The 22,355-nt window shown below is 37.9% G+C and overlaps 1 protein-coding gene across 2 annotated transcripts in view; it reads right to left on the reverse strand.

Moving 5' to 3' along the window:
• DTNBP1 (dystrobrevin binding protein 1) overlaps nucleotides 1-22,355 on the reverse strand; it is a 121,859-nt gene that overhangs the window by 99,120 nt on the left and 384 nt on the right. Inside the window, exons 1-5 of one of the 2 annotated variants that reach the window (XM_004483450.5) lie at nucleotides 21,742-21,842; nucleotides 13,879-13,932; nucleotides 13,144-13,194; nucleotides 4,758-4,818; nucleotides 2,164-2,296 (exon numbers count right to left, since the gene is read on the reverse strand). In XM_004483450.5, the coding sequence (XP_004483507.1) occupies nucleotides 2,164-2,296; nucleotides 4,758-4,818; nucleotides 13,144-13,194; nucleotides 13,879-13,932; nucleotides 21,742-21,776 (334 nt within the window). In that variant the 5' untranslated portion in view covers nucleotides 21,777-21,842. Of the gene's footprint in view, nucleotides 1-2,163; nucleotides 2,297-4,757; nucleotides 4,819-13,143; nucleotides 13,195-13,878; nucleotides 13,933-21,741; nucleotides 21,843-22,355 lie in introns of those variants that run through there. The other variant, XM_058285256.2, reaches the window with a different exon arrangement.

Below are 22,355 nucleotides of genomic sequence, written 5' to 3' on the forward strand. Positions count from 1 at the left end.
GGTCATGTGATGAAGGAACCCCAAGGACGGTGGCAAGCCAGCTCCAGGGCACTGCAGGTTCCAGGAGGAGGCATGGACTATCAAAACCTTGATGTCGAGCCTTTAGCCTCCAAAACCATGAGACATAAAATCCCATTAAGTCAACCCATTGTGTGGTATTTGTCAGAGCAGCCTGACAAACTAAGACAAACAGGGACTAGGAAAAAAACATTGATTCAAACTATTTGGAAGTGACTGTCTCACCAGAACAATATTTCAGAGTCCTTCAGCTTTAATTTGCCTTGAATGGTGGAAGTTCTCAGATTATTAAGAATTAATTCAAGTGAGCATTTGGAAAGTGTCTCCCATTCATTTAAGAATATAAAATGCAGTTTGTAAACAGGGATGTCATGCATCATTAAATAACAAACTTTTTTCAGGATTTTAGAATCCTAATTGGCAATAAAAATGCTGTATATTCCATTGTAAAAAAACTTAGACTGCATTTCCTACGCAGAATTAGCCATGAAAATAATTAGAATTGCAGTAAAATGTGTATATTTAGCAGAGCGGCACTAAACAAAGAACATCTATCTATAAACAGAATTTACGTTCACCCATGAGGGAAAAAAAGAATGGAGGTAATCGCAGGACAATATCTAAGCCTCTGCAAAGAAATACACAACCAACGAAAAGCAAGTGACTCAAAAAGATGCCAAAGATAAGCTGAAAGAGTGGCTGAAAAAGAAAATATTCTGAAGACTATTTACACCAGTTAGTTATCTAAGGCTCGAGAAGGACCATTCCTATAAACACAAGGAAGAAAAAATACAGACTGCAACCATAGCTGCTTTTCACAGCTATTTCACATTTCTCCTGAGACCTAGAGTCTCTTTCCATATCCTTACCTTCAGAAATAGCACACGTTGACCATAGAAGGCATTTAATATAGCCAAGTGGCCTAAGTATACAGCTCTTACCAAGATACCGCCCACAGGACTGTGACAGCTGCCATCCTTACTGCCTTATTAGCCATGGGACACTATTCCTGAGGGTGGGATTCTGGACCTCCATCTCATTTACTGTGTGACCTTCTAAGCAAGTCACAACCACTTCAAGCCTCAGTTTCTTTATCTGCAAAGTGGAGGTACACTCTGCAAGTGTACAAGTAGTAACAGCTACTTTTGTAGGTTTGTTGTGATGATTTAAAATTGTTAAGTACCTATAAATCCCTGAGATACAGCAGGTGCTCAATAAATGTTAGCTATTCTTACCAGTCATAACAATCCAAATATCATTTGTTTATTTTATTTACACACACCAAAAAAAAAAACAAAACCTGTTTTAGGACTTGCTAATTAACTGCTTCATAAATCAGTTTGTTTCAAGTATGGGAATATTAAAAACAGGAAGAAATGGCAGGGCACCCTTAGCTTCTCAACTATGAGACTGGATAAGGTTATCACTTCAAGAGAGCTTATTTTCTAGTAAGAGCTTAGCCTCTCTTCCTACTTCACTAAGATCTTACTCTTTGTTACGAAGTAGTAAGTCACAATATTTTCCTAAGATATGGCATGTCAAACATAAAGGATAATTTTTAAAGTATAAACCCAAGAAATAAAGACTATCAAGTCTAATCTATCCAAATGAAAACAAAAGAAAAAAAATAAACTTTCACAAGTATACGTTTAGCCAAACCAGCCCCCTTATTTAACTGGATTCCTTCACCTCCTTTCTCCAGCTTGAGGAGAAAGAAGCATACTGCAACACTTGAAGCTTTAAGCAAACACTAAATTTTAAAAGTAAAAACTTCCAGAGTATATCCTACAATCATGACACAATTACCCTAATTCCTTTAGATTTTTACACCTAAACCAAGAAAGCAAATGTCCACAGAGACAACCCCAAGACGCTACAGGAATCAGCAAAATGATGTCTCCTGGCCTGGCCTGAGACATACAAAATGACTCCTATACTTCAGTAACCATTCCCACACCTTCAGTGGTTTTCTGTCTAATCTTCAATTAATCAGAATGTGAAATTAACTGGAACTCATGATTTCTCAAAAATTCGTGTTAACCAAGACTGTCCTGTATGTTTAAAAAGCTTCTAAAATAACACCAAGTCATGTCCAAATTACTTTCATTCCTATAAGTAATGTACAGATACAAATATAAAACTTACTCAGATTTGCTGTCACAGATTCTAAATCTGCTAGCAATCCTGGAAGTTGCTGGAGCTGCTCCTGTAACTCTGTGAGGCTCGTCTTCTTTTTCTCCCAGTGTGCTGAAAGCATAACAACCTCACTATCCACCAGCTGCGACAAAAAGAGGAATGGTAAAATAAAACCAGATTCCAGTACAAAGAAATTACAGTTAGCACAATGAGATTTAGTCAATGTTAGCTTTACCAATCCCCACGAGTATAGGTAACAGACCACGCTAAAGAAGACTGAAGGAAAGAATCAACTCAATATTCAGTGCAGAAAACCTCAAATTGCTGCTTGTATTGCTGCATCTTAACCCATAGATGAGAAAGTTCAGAAATGACCTTAGACATCACTAAACATACCCTTTTTAAGTAAACTATGTATTTGAAAATACAAATCTACAAAAAAAATAAATAAAACAAAAAGTGACCACTATCAAACAAAAAGAAAACAAACAAGAACAAAACCGAAACATAATTAACGGTAATTATTTGTTTTACAAAAAGAATCCTTTTAACAGAAAAGTTCCCTAGTGCACGTAGAATATACCATGATTCAATTGCATTTAAACTGGAACTTTTAAACCGGCCTAGAAGACAATTTAGAAGAAATAAAATAAAGTAAATAAAACTTGAAGGAATTAGGAAGCAACTGATCAATTTCAGAAAAAGGGGAAAAGGATTTAAGTTAACAAAGAAGGAATTCAAATGTAAACAGTTCCTAATAGCAGGGTTGTTAGATACTAGACTAGCCAAAGATAATTCTAACTTCTTTTCCTGAAGACTGTAAAGAAAATGACAGTTTTCAGTTTCTCCCAGACAACTTTGTTTTGTTCTTAACATGGTAGGAGGGGAAAGGGCCTAGAATAAGATTTAGAAGGAGCAAGGAGAGGTCATCTTTTGAAAACATAACTTTAAAGCAAGAATTGTGAAATATACCCATATTCTGTAAAGTAAAAATAGCATAACTCATAATATAACAGAATAGAATGCAATTGAATTTTATATGTAAAACACCGAGTTCACAGTTAAATTACTGAAAAAAGAAAAGAAAATTAACACACCTAAGATGAAAATTCTTCAAGAGTTGAAATGTGAATACAACTCTTATTGAAACTCAGTAAAATGAGAAAGAATTTTAGAGGAATGAGTATATCCAAATAAAATAGTTTGTGATGTATTGATTGCTTTTGTTCCTAGATTTTCATATTCTAGAAATTCACAACATTTGAAATAAAATAACAGAACTACACTATGATAAAGAAGTTAGAAAGCTGCCTAACTTCCTCACTCTACCACACGCTTAAAATGCCTCCCTGCTGTTTCTCAGCCCACGCTGGAGAAGTAACATCATCTATTGCACGCAAGGCCCAACTGGGCCGGGGGGTGACACCACGCTTTCCTCCATTACATTTCTCATTAATTTTGTGTATTTTTTTAAATGCCTGCTGCCAAATGATCTTTATAAAGATCTCTAAAAGGAGGTAAGTTGTTACAAAGACACACAGTTTTTCTTGTTGATTTACTTTTTTCCTAGCTAGCATTTTCACTGGGGGGTACAACCACTTCAAAGGTCCAAGAGTTTTATATGGAAGTCTCAGATTCATTTCCCATTAGGAATAGTTTCCTAAATCCATAAATTTCCAAAACTTGTAGACTAGTATTTCACCCTAGCTTCCATGTTTGTTTGTTTTTAACTTTTCTGATTTCAGTTCCCTGTTCAATTTTTTAGCTCTTTTATGAGCTCCCCTTAACTCTGTAAACTACATTCAGTGTAAAGAATTTTTTTAAAAAAATCTATCCAGCATTTTGGTGTTTTACAGCTGTGGAACTTTTCGAAGTATCTAGCCTACCTAAGTGCCAGAACACAAGATCCTTTTTTCAGTAATTTTAAAGAGAAATACTAATGTCTAAATTTCATATGTATTCCCATGTTCCATATAATTATTATAGCTTCATAACTTTATGTAACTGGTAAAGAAAATCAGTCTCAATTAATTAAAAGTCAGAATCACACAAGTTTTACTGACATCAACAGCATACAGTATTTGATCTTGAATAATAAGGCTGTTCCAGTATATGTACCAAATAATTTTATTTACAAACCACTTTCATACATAATGCTTGAAAATCGTTCTTTTAAATGAAGTGAGGATGACTCCTGAAATTTTTCTACTTATTTGCAAAGCAAATTAGTTATTATAGGTAGACTGAGCAAAGTTAAATTTTTGACCAAATAGTAATGAATTCTTAAATAGTGGGTTAAAAAATTGTATAATTTACACATACTGCAAAGTCATTAGACTCAAAATTTATAAGCTTTATACCTAGATGAACCAAATATTTACCTATTACCTTAAAATAAAAGTCCTAAGGCCAACTAAATTACTTCACTGAAACATAATGAAATCAAGCTTTATTATGGGTTTCAGAGTCAATTATTAAATTCTATTTCAGATATCCTGCAAGACATTTTAATACAAATAATTTTAAAATTTAATTTTTTAGAAATTAGCATTTAACATTGAAAAAGAAATGTTCCCACTTTATAAGATTAGCAAATACTTTACCTCTCCAGCACTTGCACATTCCTTGGCTCTTCTGTGAAGTGCAGCCCATGTATCCTCATACCTAAGAAAAGCAAAAAGTATTGTGAAATGTAAGCCACACACTGAAAAGAAACACTATCTAAAGATGAACCTGGAACATCTTATACTGCCAGAAAGGAAAAGCTCAAAAAATAATGGGGACATGTCAAAAGTAGATAGACGCCAACTTGAAAAAGCTCACAATGACCGTATCTTGGACAATTTGAGCAACAAGGTAAATAACAGTAACAGATCACTGTTAAAAAGAATTAAACAAATATCCAAGAGTTCAGATTGATATACAGGCATGCAAACATACATACATACATAAGATAGGAAAACTCTTCCTTGGAGTATAATTCCAATTAGTAAATACAGAAGCAAAGAAGGAAATAGAAAATCATCATTTGTCAAACATAACTAATAACTGAGGCAAGAATACTAATAGATGCTAAATTTAGTGGGTGGAAATATAAAGAGAAACAGGATATTTACATAGTCTCAAAGTATCTCCCCAAAGGATACTTAATGATTAAAAAGGGAAAAACAGTAGCTTAAAATTAGAGACTTGGCAGACACTTCCTTAACCAAGTGATGGATATGAACATTTCAGCATCACGTGCCTCCTGGTGTGATGTACTGAGAAGGACTGCACAATACTGTTCTGGTACTCTGGCCAAAAAGGCACCAACTTTAATCACAAGGAAACTGCAGACACACCCAAATTGAGGGACATTTTGTAAGATAACTGGCCAGTAGTTTCCCAAAGTGTCAAGGTCATGAAAGAAAAGAAAGACTGAGGAATTACTCAGTCTTTACGATTTACTCTGAGTTAAGGAGACTATGGAGACACAGGGTTACTAAGTACAACTTTTTTTTTCTAAGTCGAAAATTATTTCAAAATGAAAAGTTAAATAAAACTTTTAACATTCATATGGTTGCCTAAAGAAAATCTGTCTTATCTAAACTCTAGCTATCTGACTGATAATTTTCTAAAGAAGAATACATATTTGATGGGTTTATACTGCCTCCCCTTATAGTCATGGAAAGAGTTACAATTTTTCCATTGAATTTAAAAAGGAAAGACAGTCTGAATAATCCCAAGAGACTATTACATTGATACTTCATGAAAAGCAAGGAAGAAGGCCATACAATACAGCCCTACTGTCACTGCTGACTAACAGAATGCTTGGAAATTTCCTCTGATGTATTAGATTGTCTAAGTATCAATTTAAATCAATGTCTATTTATCAAACACCATGCATTGTTAGACACCAGAGTGTCTGAGGTGAATTTCACTTTTCCATCTTTGTTCTCTGGTGTCTATCTAGCATAGACTCTGGCACACAAGAGGCATAAATGTCTACTGAATGAAGTAACATATGCACTGAATTTTAAATGAAAAACTCAAGTCTTCATAGGAGGGCTGAGAAGGACTACTGATGCTTAATGTATCTAGAAGTTTTAGTTAACTTGACTGTAAATGTGTGGAAATGGATAGAGTTGATGGTGACACATTATAGTAAGCAGCAGCTGGTTTATAAATGGGATTGAGGCTGAAAAGGGTAGTCTAGGGATGTAAATGTCAACTGAAAGAAAGCTAGAGAATAATCTAGTGACTGAATAACACAGTGAACCCAGAAGTGGATGAAAATTGTGGTTAATGGTACAGGTACACAAGTGTCCTTCTGTGAGCTAGAGAGATGCACGTCACTACTGCAGGGTGGTGGGAAAGTGGAGAAGCATGGGGAAAATACAATTGGTGTGACCTAGGGACTGTGGCTAACAGCAATTCTGTAATATTCCTGCATCAATGCCAAAGATGTATTCTGTACTGTGCTGATTATGGGGGAGGGGCCAGGTAGGGAAAAAGTGTGCCAAATGTATGCTAGGGATGTGGTTGGTGGTAATAGTTCAATGATATTATCTCATCATCTGTAACAAATGTTCTACCACAGTGTAGTGTGTTGGCGAACTGGTGTAGTATGGGAATTCTACACGTGTATGATTGTTATGTAAGTTCACAACTTCCATAATAAAAATACTTTTAAAAAATAATAACAGGGTGGGTTGGGAGCAAAATTAATCAAATATAAGGTATGGACTATAATTAGTAGTAGTATTTTGACAATATTCTTTCATAATTTGTAACAAACATTCCATAAAACTGCAAAATGTTGGTGGTGGGCTGATGTATGGGACCCCTGCATGATGTTATGCATGTTTGCTTTTTAAGTTCACAATTTTTACTATACACTTTTTGTTTAAGTATGTTCATGTATGAATGACATACTTCAATAAAAATTTAAAAAAAATTTTTTTTTTTAAATCAAGGCTTCATGATTAAAATGTTCTATCACTTTCTCCAGGTCAGGGGAAAGAGCAAATTAATCTTCACTTGCCAGTTAGACTCCAGATCATTCTTTTCCTACAATCTCTCACCATTTCCTTTCTTATTGCCTATGCACACCCTCCTTGCCGGTACATATCACACGACCCTCCCTCACCTCTGTCTTTCGCGATCATTTCAGTACTTACACTCCATGGTTTCCCTACTGATTTTGGCTTTCTCTAAATCTAGATTATCACTACCATCCATTTTCTCTGTTCTAATTACTGTGCTATTGAGCACTGCTGGAGAAAGTCATACCGTCCACTACAAATCCATGCTACCCAAGTTGTCCTGAGCCTTAACTGCCAACCAGCACTTTAAAAAAGATCATTCCTAACAGATCACTTCCTGAAGTCCACACTGCAGGTGCATACATCTCATCCAGTCTTGAACCCCATCTCCATCCAATCATTCTCAGCACATCGATGACCTTATTGCCCTATTTCACTGAGATAAAGATCCTGGAAGTAAACATCTTTACTATTCCTGTGTTCCAAAGGAAATATCTCTAAAATTACGTCAATGCTGAAAAAAAGACAGGAGGAACCACATTCATTATGTAACAGTTCATCATTCATTGGATGAATGTATTGAACATACATTATACACTATATACACTATATAGCAGGACTAGTGGAAGACTCACAACATGGTCAGGAAGATCAACACGTACACAAGGAGGCAAAGCAAAGTGCTAATTACAGAGTATTAGTGCTCTAGAAATACAGGAAATTAATTCTTGGCTGTGTTGTACCACACGGCTTTAAAAGTTATGATTTAGATATTCACTATTTAAAACGGTCTTTTCCCTAATCATGAGAAGTTTTACATTATTGTCTATAAGAAATGGGTATGTCTGAAAGAAAAGAAGTTCTAGAAACTAATGAATCCCAACTTTAGTATTTATTTTTTAATTTTATTGAAGTATATTATTCATGCATGAGCATACATAAACAATATGTATATGAATGTAACATTCTTTGTGATCTACTAACTTTAATTTAAAAAGTGTAAAAAATAATAATAAGTATATAGTGAAAATTGTGAACTTACAAAACAAACATGCATAACATCATACAGGGGTCCCAAAAATCAACCCACCCCCAACCTTGCTTTGTTGTGAGACATTTGTTAGAAATTATGAAAGAATATCATTAAAATATTACTACCTCAGGATTTTTATAAAAACAAAGGATAGTGTGGAACACCAAAATAACCTAGTCAAAGTAAAAGAAAACGAAAAAGAAAAATGAAATTACTATAAAGCGACAGGCCAGAATTAAAGCCTATTGTGGCTGGCAACTACAAAATAATCAGTCGCCCTGGGACACGGACAACTCACACACTGTGGGTCACAGAATAGTACCCGCTTCCTGGGGGAGTGTCGCCACCTGAAGACTGAGCCTCCGTGCGCTGGATGGACACAGTACTGATACCTTCCTGTGGCTGTAAATTTTTCATATTAACTCCCCCAAATGCATCCCCAGGCCCCCCAGAAAACACAGAAAAGTCTACACATCTAAATTAAGTCTTTCAACCAAGTCACTAAACAATAAAGACGAATGTAATTAGTAAACAGCATACCACTGCCTGATTTGTACACCACCTACTTTCATGTTCTCTAAAGTTCTTTATGTAACCAAACCAAGCAGAAAATATCAAATTAAGCACTTTCCACTTCAGAGAAAAAACTTTTCTAGATTTAGCAACATAAAAAGAAACTCAAAATTCAGCCACAAAAAGGAATGAACATGGTGAACCTTAAAGACACCACATTGAGTACAATAAGCCAGACACAAAAGGCCAGAAAGTTATATCTCGTTTACATGAAAAAATTAAAATATGCAAATTAATAAAGTCAGAAATTCGATTACAGGTTACCAGGGGCAGAGGTGGGGTGTGGGAAATACAGAGTTAATGCTTAATTGGTACAACTTCTGTTTGGGGTGAAGGAAAAGTTCAGGTAATGGATGGTGGAGATGGCAGCACAACACTAATGTAAGTAACACCACTGAATTGTATACTTGAAAGCGTATACAAGCACTGTGAAAGTTTTGTTCTATATATGTTACCACAACAAAATTTCTTTAAAAACATACCCACAGAAATGTACAACACTAAGTGTGAACACTAATGAAAACTATTGACTTTAGTTAATATAATTATGGGGAGTGGATGTGGCTCAAGCCATTGAGCACCTGCTTCCCACATGGGAGGTCCCAGGTTCAGTTTTGTGTGCCTCCTAAAAACAAAAAGCAAACAAGCAAACAAATGAAAAAGCAATTCAGGGAAGCCGATGTGGCTCAGAGGTTGAGCGCCAGGTTTCCACATATGAGGTCCCAGGTTCAATCCCCAGCCCAGGTACCAAGGAGGAAAGGAAGGAACAGAAGTACAGCAGTTTGATATGGTTATGAATTCCAAAAATAGATACTGGATTATGTTTGTAATCTGATCTGTACCTGGCCTGATTGAGTTATGATTAGGGCTTTGTTTGGGCCACATCATTAGTGCATTGAGTCCCTGCCCCTTGGTAGGTTGGGACTCGCAGATAAAAGGCAGGGCAAAGGACAGAGTTGAGGGTTTTTGATGTTAGAGTTTTGATGTTGGAGTTTGATGCTGAAGCCTTAAGTTGGAGCCCTGGGAAGTTAAGCTTACAGAGGAAAGAGAAGCAAGCTCCAGGAAGAGAGGAACCCTGAGCCCAGGAAAAAGCAAGCCCTGGGAAGAGAGGAACCCTGAACCCAGAGAGAAGCAAGATCCTGGAAGGGAGGAACCCAGGAAGCCTGAGCCCTCACAGCCATCAGCAGTCATCTTACTCCAACACATGAAAATAGACTTTGGTGAGGGAAGTAACTTATGCTTTATGACCTGGTATCCGTAAGCTCCTACCCCAAATAAAGGCTCTTTATAAAAACCAACCAAGGGGGGTATACAGGAACCTCTTATATTTTTTAGTGTAACATTTTATTATGATGTACATATCTTCAAAAAAATACAATTTACAAAAATGATGTGGTGGGGGATGGGGAGTGGGTTATATGGGAACCTCTTATGTTTTTTACTTTTTTACGCTTTCTAATGTAACAGTCCTTGTGATCTATTAACTTTAATTAAAAGAAATAAAAAAAAAAAACAACCAATTTCTGATATTTTGCATCAGCACCCCTTTGGCTGACTAATACAGGACGGAAAGGAAGCAAAGGAAGACTGTCATCTCATCAATTGAAACAAAGGTACCACCACGACATATTTGAAAAACGTTAATAGTGAAAACTGTGTGTGTGTGTGGGGGGGTGGGTATATAGGAAAACTGTAATTTCTTCATGATTCATCTGTATATCTACAACTGCTCTAACTAAAAAAATGGAAAAGAAAGTAAAAGAAACCCAATAGTTAGAAATGAAAAAGCAAAATGTACAGATGATTGTTACAATAAATGCAGATAAGGAAAAACAGCACATCTTTTGCCTCTACTACACATCTGTCAGATGGCACGCTATTAACTATAGAACTGCATATAACTACATACTTAAATCATGTACTATTTTTTTCCTAACAGGTTTATTGAGGTATAATTCACATATCGTAAAATTCAGGCTTTTAAAGTATACAATTCAGTAGTTTTTGGTATATTCAGAGTTGTACAATCATCAGCACTAATTCTAGAACATTTTCACCACTCATAAAAGAAACTCCAAATCCATTAGCAATCATTCTCCTTTCCTCCCTCATCCCAAGCTCTGGCAACCACTAATCTACTTTCTGTCCCTGTGGAATTTCTTATTCTGGCCATTTCACACAAATGGAACCATACAATAAGTGACCTGTATCTGGCTTCCTTCCCTTAGCATGTTTTTAAGGTTCATATATGTTGCAGCATATATCAGTACTTCATTCCTCTTTACAGCCAAATGATTTTTTTTTTTTTAGTTTATTTATTTCCCCCCTCCTTTTCACCCTCCCCATCACCCTGCTGTTTTTGCTGTTACTCCGTTTGCTGTGTGATCTTTGGTATCTATTTCTCTTTTTGTCTTCTCATCTTTCTCCTCTAGGATTCACTGGGATTTGATCCTGGGGACCTCTTCATGTGGAACAAAGTTCCATCAGCTGTGCCACCTCAGTTCCTGGTTTCTGCTGCAATTCACTTTGACTCTCCCCTTTGTCTCTCCTTTGTTGCGTCATCATCTTGCTGCGTGACTCACTTGCGTGGGTACTGGCTTGCCACGTGGGCACTCAGCTCACCACACAGGCACTGGCTTGCTGCACAGGCATGCTTTCTCTTCTTTTTCACCAGGAGGCTGCAGGGATCAAACCTGGGTCCTCCCATATAGTAGGCAGAAGCCCTATCACTTGAGCTACACCTACTTCCCTGAATGATATTTTGTATATCACATTTTGTATATCCATCCATGAGCTGATGGCCCTTAGGGTTACTCCCAGTTTTTTTTTATTTTGAATAATGCTGCTATTCATTCATGTACAAGTTTTTGCATTAATGTATATTTTCAATTTTCCTGGGTGTATACCTAGCAGTGGAATTGCTGGGTCATATGGTAATTTTATATTTAAACTTTTTGAGGAACTACCAAAATGTTTTCCATACTGGTTCCACTGTTTTACATTTCCACCAGCAATGCATGAGGGTTCTAATTTCTAAGCATCCTTGTCAATACTTGTTATTGTCTGTTTTTTAATATAACTATCCTAGAAGATGTGAAGTGGCATGTCATTGTAGTTTTAACTTATATTCTTCCAGTGACTAATGATGTGGAGCCTAGAGTGCCTACAACTGAAAGCGAGAGGATTGCATCCAGTATCCATGAGGAATCTGAGCCTCCTCTTGACACAGAGGTGCAATGGACACAACCAATCCAATGTCCACAGAGAAAAGGTGGCATTGGAGTGGGAAAAGTGGACATGGTGGCTAATGGGTATGGGGAATGGCAGGAAGAGACGAGATGTGGAGGCGTCTTAGGGACTTGGAGCTGCCCTGGATGGTGCTTCAGGGGCAATCACCAGACATTGTAAATCCTCACAGGGCCCACTGGATGGAATGGGGGAGAGTATGGGCCATGATGTGGACCATTGACCATGAGGTGCAGAGGTGCCCAGAGACGTACTTACCAAATGCAATGGATGTGTCATGATGATGGGAATGAGTGTTGCTGGGGGGGGAGTGGTGGGGTGGGGGTGGTGGGGTTGAAGGGGTCCTCATATATATTTTTTAATGTAATATTTTTACAAAATCAATTAAAAAATAAAATAAAATTTAAAAAAATGATGTTGAGCATCTTTTCATGTGCTTTTTGGTCATTTCTCTATATTCTTTAGTGAAATGTTTATTCAAAATCTTTGCCTGTTTCTTTGCAGGATGGTCTTTTTATTGTTGACATATAAGAGTTCTTAATACACTCTGGATACAAGTTCCTTATAAGACACACGATTTAGGAATATATTCTCCTATTCTGTGGGTTGTCTTTTCACTTTCTTGATGGTGTCATTTGAAGCACAAAAGTTCCTCGTTTTGATGAAATGTATCTATTTCTTCTTTTGTTGCTTGGGATTTTGGTGTCAGGTCTAAGAAAACCATATACTTTAACATTTGATCTGCATGACTGCACAGCAGAATTTCAATAAGAATGGATTAGAGGAAAATGGTGTAAAATTAACAAAGTAAGAAAAAATTATTGAGGAATCAAATTCAGAATAAATTTTCTTACAACGAAGAAACCAGATAAATACACATAATAAAGTATTGACTAGTAAATACAACAATGATCTGCTCCAAGTCTGAATGAAATGGCCTTTGTACTAACCAGTGAAAAGTGAAAGCCCCTTGGGACAAAATATAAGTAAATAATCTCTAATCACTGTGTTAAGGGAAAATTTAGTTGTTTTAAAGTTTATCTATAAAATTATGAAATATTTGTAGACAATGAAACAGAAGTACAACCTTCCTGGCTGAATGTAAACACTTACCTGCTAAGTAATTCTAGTCCAGCAGAGTACTTTGGCAAATATGGAACAGTCCTGCCCAGAGAAACACTTATTTTAGGTCAACTAAAAAAACAAGTTACATGCAAAAAAGTTCACACAGTCAAGACTAACATAAGATATTTTTAAATGACTAATGACAATTTAAACTTTTATTTCAAAGTTATTATCTATAATATCTGAACAATCATGTTGGCCTATAGATTGTTCTTAGCATACAATAAACACTTAATATAATGATAGTACTAAGAATAAACTGCATGATTAAAGCTAGAATGAAGGTAAAATCTGGTCACATGCTTTAATTTATTTTAAAAAGTGATAGAAAAATTAGCACAACTAATACCAGTGCTTTCACATAAAACAAGAAACAAAGCTAAACAGACTCACTTGCCAAGTACTGTTTCATTTTTAATTTGCTTTTCAATAATGCAGGGCTTTTCCTTTTGCTCTAAATATACAAACTAAAAATGATTAACTGTGATCAAACAACAGTCATTGATTCTCAGAGTAACACAATTACATTTCACCATTTTTTCAATCATTCTACAATTTTATAAGAAAATTTCCCAATTTTATAAGCATCAGTAAATTGTTTTGGAGTCATGTACACTCAACAGATCTGAACCCATTAAAGAAATGAATGTTATGAATATAACCCAAAGTTGTAGTCATAATTAAAAATTTAAGTCATGGTAAATTAAATCTTAACAAACTTACCTGGGCTTGCTTTTTACTTTAGCTTCTCTTGACTTATCACTTAACGTCTTCAGCCTGTGATGCAACAAATATAAAATATATTCTTTATAGGTCAAGAGATTTTTCAACCACAAATTACACAGCTCTTAAAATTTTAGGTCAGGGAAACAGACGTGGCTCAACCAACTGGGCTCCCATCTACCATATAGGAAGTCCAGCATTTGATGCCTAGGGCCTCCTGGTGAGGGCAGGCTGGCCCACGTGGAGTGCCAGCCCATGAGGGAATGCAGCCCTGCAGAGGAGAGCCGCCCTGCGTGGGAATGCCGCCTCACTGCAGGAAAGCCACCCCACACAGCAGTGCCTACCGATGTGGAGAGCTGGCACAGCAAGATGACACAACAAGAGACACGGAAGAGAGAAAATAAGAAGACATAGCAGAACAGGGGAGCTGAGGTGGCACAAGAGAGTAATCACCTCTCTCCTACTCCAGAAGGTCCCAGGATCGGTTCCTGGAGCTGCCTAATGAGAACACAAGTAGACACAGGAGAACACACAGCAAATGGACACAGAGAGCAGACAATAGGGTGAATGGGGCGACGAGGGGTGTGGAATAAATAAATCTTTTTAAAAAAAAAAGAAATTTTAGGTCAGATAAGCTAAGTTTTTTTGGCAAAAATTAAACACATCTACAGGCAACAAATATTGAGCACTCCCTATATGTCTGACACATCAAATGGAAAATTTGTAGCAAATATCTTTATATTTTCACTTGCACCAAACTCTTTTTTAGAAACACTGATTTCTAAATTTGATTGGACCACAAAACTTAATTTATCTGGCATTATTAGAAAAATAAGTGGTCCAGATAGGTAAGAAAGACAGGAGACAAATCACCTAAGCAGTACATTTTGAGTAGATACTATACCAGGTATTCAGATCTCTTTATGCACCAACATATTTTGACATTTTAGCTGTTGATAAAAAGCTTTCGAAAATATATTGCACACTTGTTCCAACAGGACTTGGTACCTTCCATTTAACATTTTCTGATAGCTCCAGGTCATTAATATAAATACCATTCTCTGTGTGTTGTGGCAAGACAGCACTTTGCTCAGGTGCTCCTGAACTCTAGGAGTGCCTCTGCACGTACTAACCCGAAACCAAGCTACAGTCGGTGCTTTGTGTTTGTTTGTTTGGGCTCATGTGTCTAATTTTTCTAAACTTTCTGTCTTCACCACTGGTCAGAAGCTATTACTTACTACTTCTGCTAGCTACCTAATTTTATCAGCCTCCTTCCCTACTTCTTAGTAAATTTTTTTACTTTTTTAAATTATTTAAATTATTGGACTAGAAACCAGATAAATGGGCTAAAGATGCATAAGTAACATAAAATTAAATAGGCTCTTCTGTACATAAAATAGGAAGTTCATAGCCTCTTGAAAAATTATTTCACTTCACTGGCCTGTTCTTACTTTCTTTTGGCTGCAGACTCTGTTGCACATAATTGTGATTGCCAATAAGTGAGCACTAGATTAATATTACTGAACATGTCTGTCTTAATTTGACTACTTCAACAAATATTCATTTCTAATCAGAAACAGAAGCATGGACCACAGTACTACTGCTCGCCCATCCCTACAAAGCTTTTGTAAAATTAGAAATAGGTGCTCCTTCCTTCAGTCACTTTACTGACATCAGCCAGAAACTGCTCTAATATACAAGCTCTCATATGACTACCCTTACCCTGTCTTGAATTGTACATGCAAGCCCTTGACATAGAATTCCATTTTTTGTCAATTATACCTGGCTTAGCACCAGAAGGGGGCTTCTGATCAAATGTGTGCTTTAATACTAAGTTGGAATGCCAGTTCCATACAAAATTTTTATATTACTCTATGACCTATTTAAAAAAGTAAAAACACTGATGAAAATTTCCTACAATGTTCAAAAGACTCTGCCACTTCTTTAGTACAAAATTAATTGTATACGTCTTTCCAGATGAATCTAGAAAATTGGATAAGAAGGTCCAACCTGCCCCATAGAAACAATTTAAATGTCTAGGCTTAGCTTGGAAACTAGTAAATCTAGTATAACCAAGAGTAAGCACAAGCTAAGGGCAGGTATTTTGATAGCCATGCCCTATCATTTCCTCTCCAAAACTTAAGGAAGGCACTTAGTTATGACATCCTACGTAGAATTATACTAGGAAAGTCACACAGCATTTCATCACACTCAAAATGATTCTAGTATTATATTTAGTGATTTGAGACAATTTCATAAGATTAAGTGTGGCAAGGATATGGAAAGTGAATCTAATCATATGACTTGGCAAATCTCTAGGTTGGAATTTCAAGCATTTATTTCTAAACCAAGCTTTTAATTTCAACATACTAAGTTTTGGGTTCCCTCCCTCCAATAAAAAATAAAAGGAAAAATTAATTTGGAATAAAAGGGAAAGAAGGACTGTTACAGGGAGCCGAAAATAAAACTGTTAGAAGGTTCGCTAAGAGCTTCCCCATGTGGCTCCCTGAAAACCATCTGCTTTAAAAATTGGTCTTTAACCAAATGTAATGTGTGGAACTTATCTGATCTTGATTTGAACAAACCAACTGGACAAAGACATTTCTAAAGACCAGGGAAATCTGATCATGGACTGGATAATGAACAAGCCTAAGGAATTACTGTTGATTATGTTAGGCATTTATGTAATGCCTGGTTTTTTTTTTTTCAGAGATGCAAGCTGACATTTGAGGGACATAATGACAAATCTGAGATTTACTTTATAAATAAAAGGAGAGACAAAGCAAATGTGGCAGCATCTGACAATTGTTGAATCTGAATAATGGATATACAGGGATTCACAGTGTATTCTATTTTAGTTTGAAACAGTAAAAAAATTTTTTTTAACAAAAACAGCCTTTTAAATATTTGCCTTTTTACACCACACCTTTTCCTATATAAATCTCATTCTGCCAAAATTCAGAATAGCAGCAAGTGGAGAAAACAAATTAACTGGAGGGAAGGTGGAAACAGTCAAGAAAATACAGGACAGAAAAAGCTGAAGGGTTACAATGACTATTATTTTCATTTAAGATGATAAAATATAAGATAAGCTGTATTCAACAAGTAATAAAAAGAAAGAGACCTTTCTGAAGTGTCTTAAAAAACAGAATTCAACTGAATGTAGCCTATCACTTTGCTTTTGGGATAGTTCTGTTCACGTTTCTCAAGTGATCTTTTGCTGGAAACAATCCATTAGTAAGGTCCACTGAATGTCCCAAAATATCATGACATACTGGGAAAGAAATACCAATACAAGTGGAATTTCTCCATTTCCTCAACCATGAAATGGCAGTGTTATACTCAACCATAAGTATTTGCAACAAGAATGAAATGAAATTAAAAATATGACTTTGGCAGTATTCTGCTACATACAGGGTTAATTCAAATTAAAGGAATCATCATCATCATCATCATCATCACTGAGAAAGTTAAGACACTATGTTTGGGCCAGGGTGAAAGACTCAGAGGCTTCTAAAAAAATGCTCCCCACCCCATTCTGAATCTGCTTCCTATAATCACAGAGCGTCAGGAAGACATAAGGGTTGCTGTGTGAGGTCATTAATATAAGAGGTAAGTGAGCCACTTGACACATGTTTTCTACCAACAAAGACTAATGCACACTTTGGAGTTCAAAACACAAGACCTCAAATTCATCATAACAGTTCAATAATTTATTTTTAGAATTGCTGCAAAGATTTATCTTAATTTGACACCAGCACATTTATTTCTTCAAGCTTTGTAGAAAATATTAAAATGGAGGCCTCTTACTAAGAAATGGAAGTGATTAGCAAAACCACTTTAAAAAAAAAAAAGGTTAAAAAAAACAGAAAAACGGAACAGTATAGGGACCACTACAAAGATCCGATGTGCAGAAGATCTGCTTTCTCCAGGCGGCTCAACCATTTGGGGGGACCTTCATGTTATTTATTTGTACCTGCATTTCAAGATACTCATCCAGAGTACTTTACTCATCTACCTCATCAGCTTTTATGAAAGGTGAAGATGACTGCTTTAAAAGACCACTATAAATATAGATAGTGATAGAGATATTAAGTAGTTTATTTTGTCATTAAGGCTCAATTCCTTTTAACCAATATGAAAATATTCATGTCTCCTATTCTATCTTTAAATTCTGCATATGAATACAAATCTAATTTATTGTATTTTCATGACTATCAATTATTTTTACTTTTTCAACAACATCATGGAAAAGGAAAAGCAATAATCACATTTAAAGTTCCTATGACCCCTAAGCACCAAAGTCTGAGAGATTCAAATAAAAGCTGCAAAGACAAAGCTGCAGAGATTAAGTTAGGCTGTCTTGATTCTAATGAACCCAAACACACCGCTTCAGTCCTGACCTCTCTCCTATTTCCCACTGCTTCTTGGGTGCAAGGCGTTACCTCATAACATATTCACAGCCAATCACTCCTCATGCAAACCTATTTTTAAATTCTTTTATTTGGTGAGCGACAGGATTTAATTTATCTAAGATACCCCAAAGGTAACATCCTGAATTTCTCCACCTTCCTTCACTTCCCACACCGCACTGTAGACAAATTCAATCAGTGATGGTCACGTCCATTTCCTCTCTCTAAATTTGTACCAGCCTTCCCCTGTCATCTCTCACCTGGCCCATAATGACAGCCTCTTGGATGATCTCCCTGGTTCCCATTCCTAATCCTCCCATCACACTGACTCCCAAGCTATTTTCCCACAAATAAAGGTAGGCTCCACAAAAACCTTCAAAAGAGTCAACCTGAAAGGAAGTCAGGGTCACCGCACATAAATCACTCCAATCCCTCCCCCTTAACTTGCTTTATCGTTAGCCACAGCACCGTCACCTTCCAGCCACTACAATGGAAAGCTCATGAGTGGGGATATCAGTGGCTGCCTGGTTCGTTCTCTTGCTGTATCCCCAATGCCTAGAATACTGCCTGCCATGGAGTAAAGTGCTCAATAAATATTTGAAAAATGAGCTAATTTAGCAAATCATTCAAGACCATCTATTACCAGGCACTGAACTTCCTTTCCAGCTTCTCACACAACTGCTTCGATGTCTGAAATGGTCCTTGACCAATACCTGTTCTACCACAACCCTCCCCATTCTTCGAGGCCCAGTTTAGAAGCTACCTCCTCTCTGAAGCCTTCCATAAATGAATCAGGATTAACAACTCTTTCCTCCAGGCTCACATCCCACCTCACCTATATTTTTAACACTTGGTTGCTTCTGACCTAACCCAACTTACAGACACTGCCTCAAAAAGATTAGGCAAACCTGAGGGGATGGCTTCCTATATCTTTTTTTTTTTTTTTTAATAAATGAAAAAAGCTTCGATGAGAAAAAGACACTGTTCCCTGGTGCCTGGGAATGCGTAGGAACTCAATAAATATTCATTGAGTTGAATACTGGGATTTTTCTCCTTCTTAAAAAGGTGAGTAATCCTCAGAGTCAATGTTTCAGGTGAAGGCTCGCCATTTTATCACACTGCACATGAGATGATTAGATCCTCTCCTTTGAGCAGGGTTTAATACTACAGAAAGGGAGAGGAGAGAATGAGGCTACTGTGGAGCATGCCAAAGGAACTCCGGCAACTTTGAAGGTAAACACCCCTGTCTAGTTGCAACAATGGGTTTTCTGTCCTGACCACTGCACACAGGAAACACCCAACCGTGACAGACAGCTGCAAGCCTCCGGTAAGCTGGATTTGTAGTTCCCGGAAGGGTTCTGCATGCCTGGACACTTCAAACAGAGTTCTTTGGTCATAACTGCTTGAAAGGCAAACATCAAAGACCAGAGTGGATTGGAAGTATGTGCTTCGGTATGTCCAAACATTTCTCTCAGCGCTCAAGCCAATCTCTAAAATAAATAAATAAATAAATAAATAATTGGCTGTTCTTTTGTGAATCCTCCAAATGGCTCCAAGAATACAGACTGTGTTAAAAATCAAATTGGGATTCGACTTGGGCAGGGAGAAAAAATCTTTGGGAGAGTCCCAAAACCAATCCGCCTCATTCCTCTGGCTTTTGAGCAGGCCCACCACCCACTTAAAGCAGAAAGTAAGTGATATAATCACCAGGTTTTTCTCAGTGTTGGCGTAATTGTTACTATGAATAAAGTTTTACAAAAACGGCCACTAGCCTATGGACAAATCAGAGTGCCCAGCCACTGGCAATTTCTACACAGCCCTTTAAGAATCACCTTAACATGACTGCATTTGCTAAGTCTGAATGGAAGGCAGAAATTCATTAGATTCACTGGACATGCTTTTATCACTCCCAGGACATTCTTCCACGAGACTGAGATAAAGAATAGTACCTTCACTTGGGAAAAAAAAAGCAAGTAAATGTGTCTACATTAAAGCCCAGTTTTATGAATTTTTAGGAATTGAAATCAGGCAGAGAGGAAGCTGCTCGGGATAACTGCAAAGTGAAACATCAGGCCCGCTGAAGGAGCGAAAGGCACTGGGCCTTTATTCATTCCCTGGGGCAACTCGAATGCCTGAGGTTTCCAGTTATTTGAGAAGCCGGCGGTTCTCGCTGCATCATTTCCTAAATAAGCACGGGGTCAAATGTGACAGTTTTGGAAGGCAGGAGCTATATAGCTCCTTCATCTTTCAATCCCTTGATACCTTTCATTTGGGAAGCAATAAGACAAAAGTATACTGTGTTTAATTTCACTTTGTTTCTACAATGCAAAATATTCCATCATGTTTCAAACTAGGCTGGTCTCAAGCTGAAAAAGAGTTTACTAAAATGGATTCAGGATTTTTTCTTAGTAAGAATCCTGCAGGAAATTAAGGACCGGAAGCAAGTGAACGTCAGAGGGTAGAGTTGCCAGTCAGCTGGTAAAACGGCATCACTTGGAGAGAAGTAACTCGTGACAAGGGTGCAAACTGACAGTCCAAGGTTTTGTTGGCCGAATGTGGCTGAAACAAGGAGGAAGTAGCCAACAAAGGGCTTAAATGGAATGAAGCCCTCTCAGGATGGCTAACCCCAAACTGGCCTCACTCTGTGGCATCTTTTTTTTTTTTAAAGGAGGTACCGTGGATTGAACCTAGACCTTGTACATGGGAAGCAGGCACTCAACCACTGAGTTACAGCCACTCCGCTCCAAGGGGTCCAACCCAGATCCCCTCAGCCTTATCCCTAACCAAATCCTAAACTTTTAGGGTTATCCAGATTTTCCAGGAAGGCTGGGGCTGGGCAGTCCAGAGCCCACATTCCTAGGTAAATAACCTCCTTAAGCAAAGGTCTGGAGCAAACATGCATTCTGAGGCAACCACCGAGTAACTACGAGAAAGATGAAATGTTCTGCCATCAAGGAATTCCTTGGAGAAATGCTAACAGGGGTGTATGTAGATAGTTATATCCATGGCCATTTTCATGTTACAAGTGGACCATTCCAGCATCATCCAAAAACTGTTTTCAATACACTAATTTACACTCTGAAAAAGAGAAGCCATGTTTTCTGAATTTGCGGGGGAGGGGATGCAAGCATGCAAGTATACCCTGTCCATGAATGGCTCCCAGGGCATCTGTAATTAACGTTAAGAACGCCAAACTCAAACTAGCAAAACAATGCTTTACCAATGATGAGCACTCCGAGGTTTGCCAGCTTGTTACTCCTCAGCACCCAAGAGAAAAGATGTTTCTGCCCCATAAAACTTTAGCTAACAGCTTTCCTGTTATAAATTCAAAACACAGCATGATATACCACCAGAGCTTCTCCAGAAGGATGTGTCGGCTAACGGTGTCATTCTAAGGTAATGGAAAAAAATCAAATGAATTAAGCACTAAGTAAAAATGACAGTGACTTACATAGTGCGCACTCCATGCTTTACGTATAAACTCATTCATCCGCACCATAACCCTCTAAGCACTCTCGTCATCACTACCTGACAGGTGCAGAAACCGAGGTAATACACGTCAAGGAACTTGGTCAAGGTCACTACGGTAGGCGGTGGCGCCCGGGGGATAACCCAGGGCAGCCTAGAGTCTCTTCCCGAGGTTCTCAAACTTCGCGGCGCTGTGGAATCACCTGGGGATCTTCAAAACGAAATCACCTGGCTCCACCCCCACCTGCTGGCTTAATTGGTAAGGGACGCCCCCGGGACACTGCGGTGGCTAATCGCGGGTTCTAACGCGCAGCCAAGTGTGGGAACCACCGTGCGCGCTCCTAACTTCGAAGCTGGAGCACCCGCGCCACAGGGTTCCTCCACCGAGGCGTTCACACCCAGGGCAAAGGTGGAGAGAGAAAGCAAAAAGGGAAGAGGCGCTCAGCCCGGCGCCCGAGGCGGGCCAGGCCCAGGCGGGGCCGCAGGGGGCCCGGCGGCGGGCGGGGAGGGGGCGCCAGGGCTCCGCCCGCCTCTCCCACGACGCCCTTCCCCACAGGCTGAGGTCCCGGAAGGGGCTCCCCCGGGGCCGGCGCGCTC

The sequence above is a fragment of the Dasypus novemcinctus genome, chromosome 22 (genome assembly GCF_030445035.2).
Source record: "Dasypus novemcinctus isolate mDasNov1 chromosome 22, mDasNov1.1.hap2, whole genome shotgun sequence".
NCBI lineage: Eukaryota > Metazoa > Chordata > Mammalia > Cingulata > Dasypodidae > Dasypus > Dasypus novemcinctus.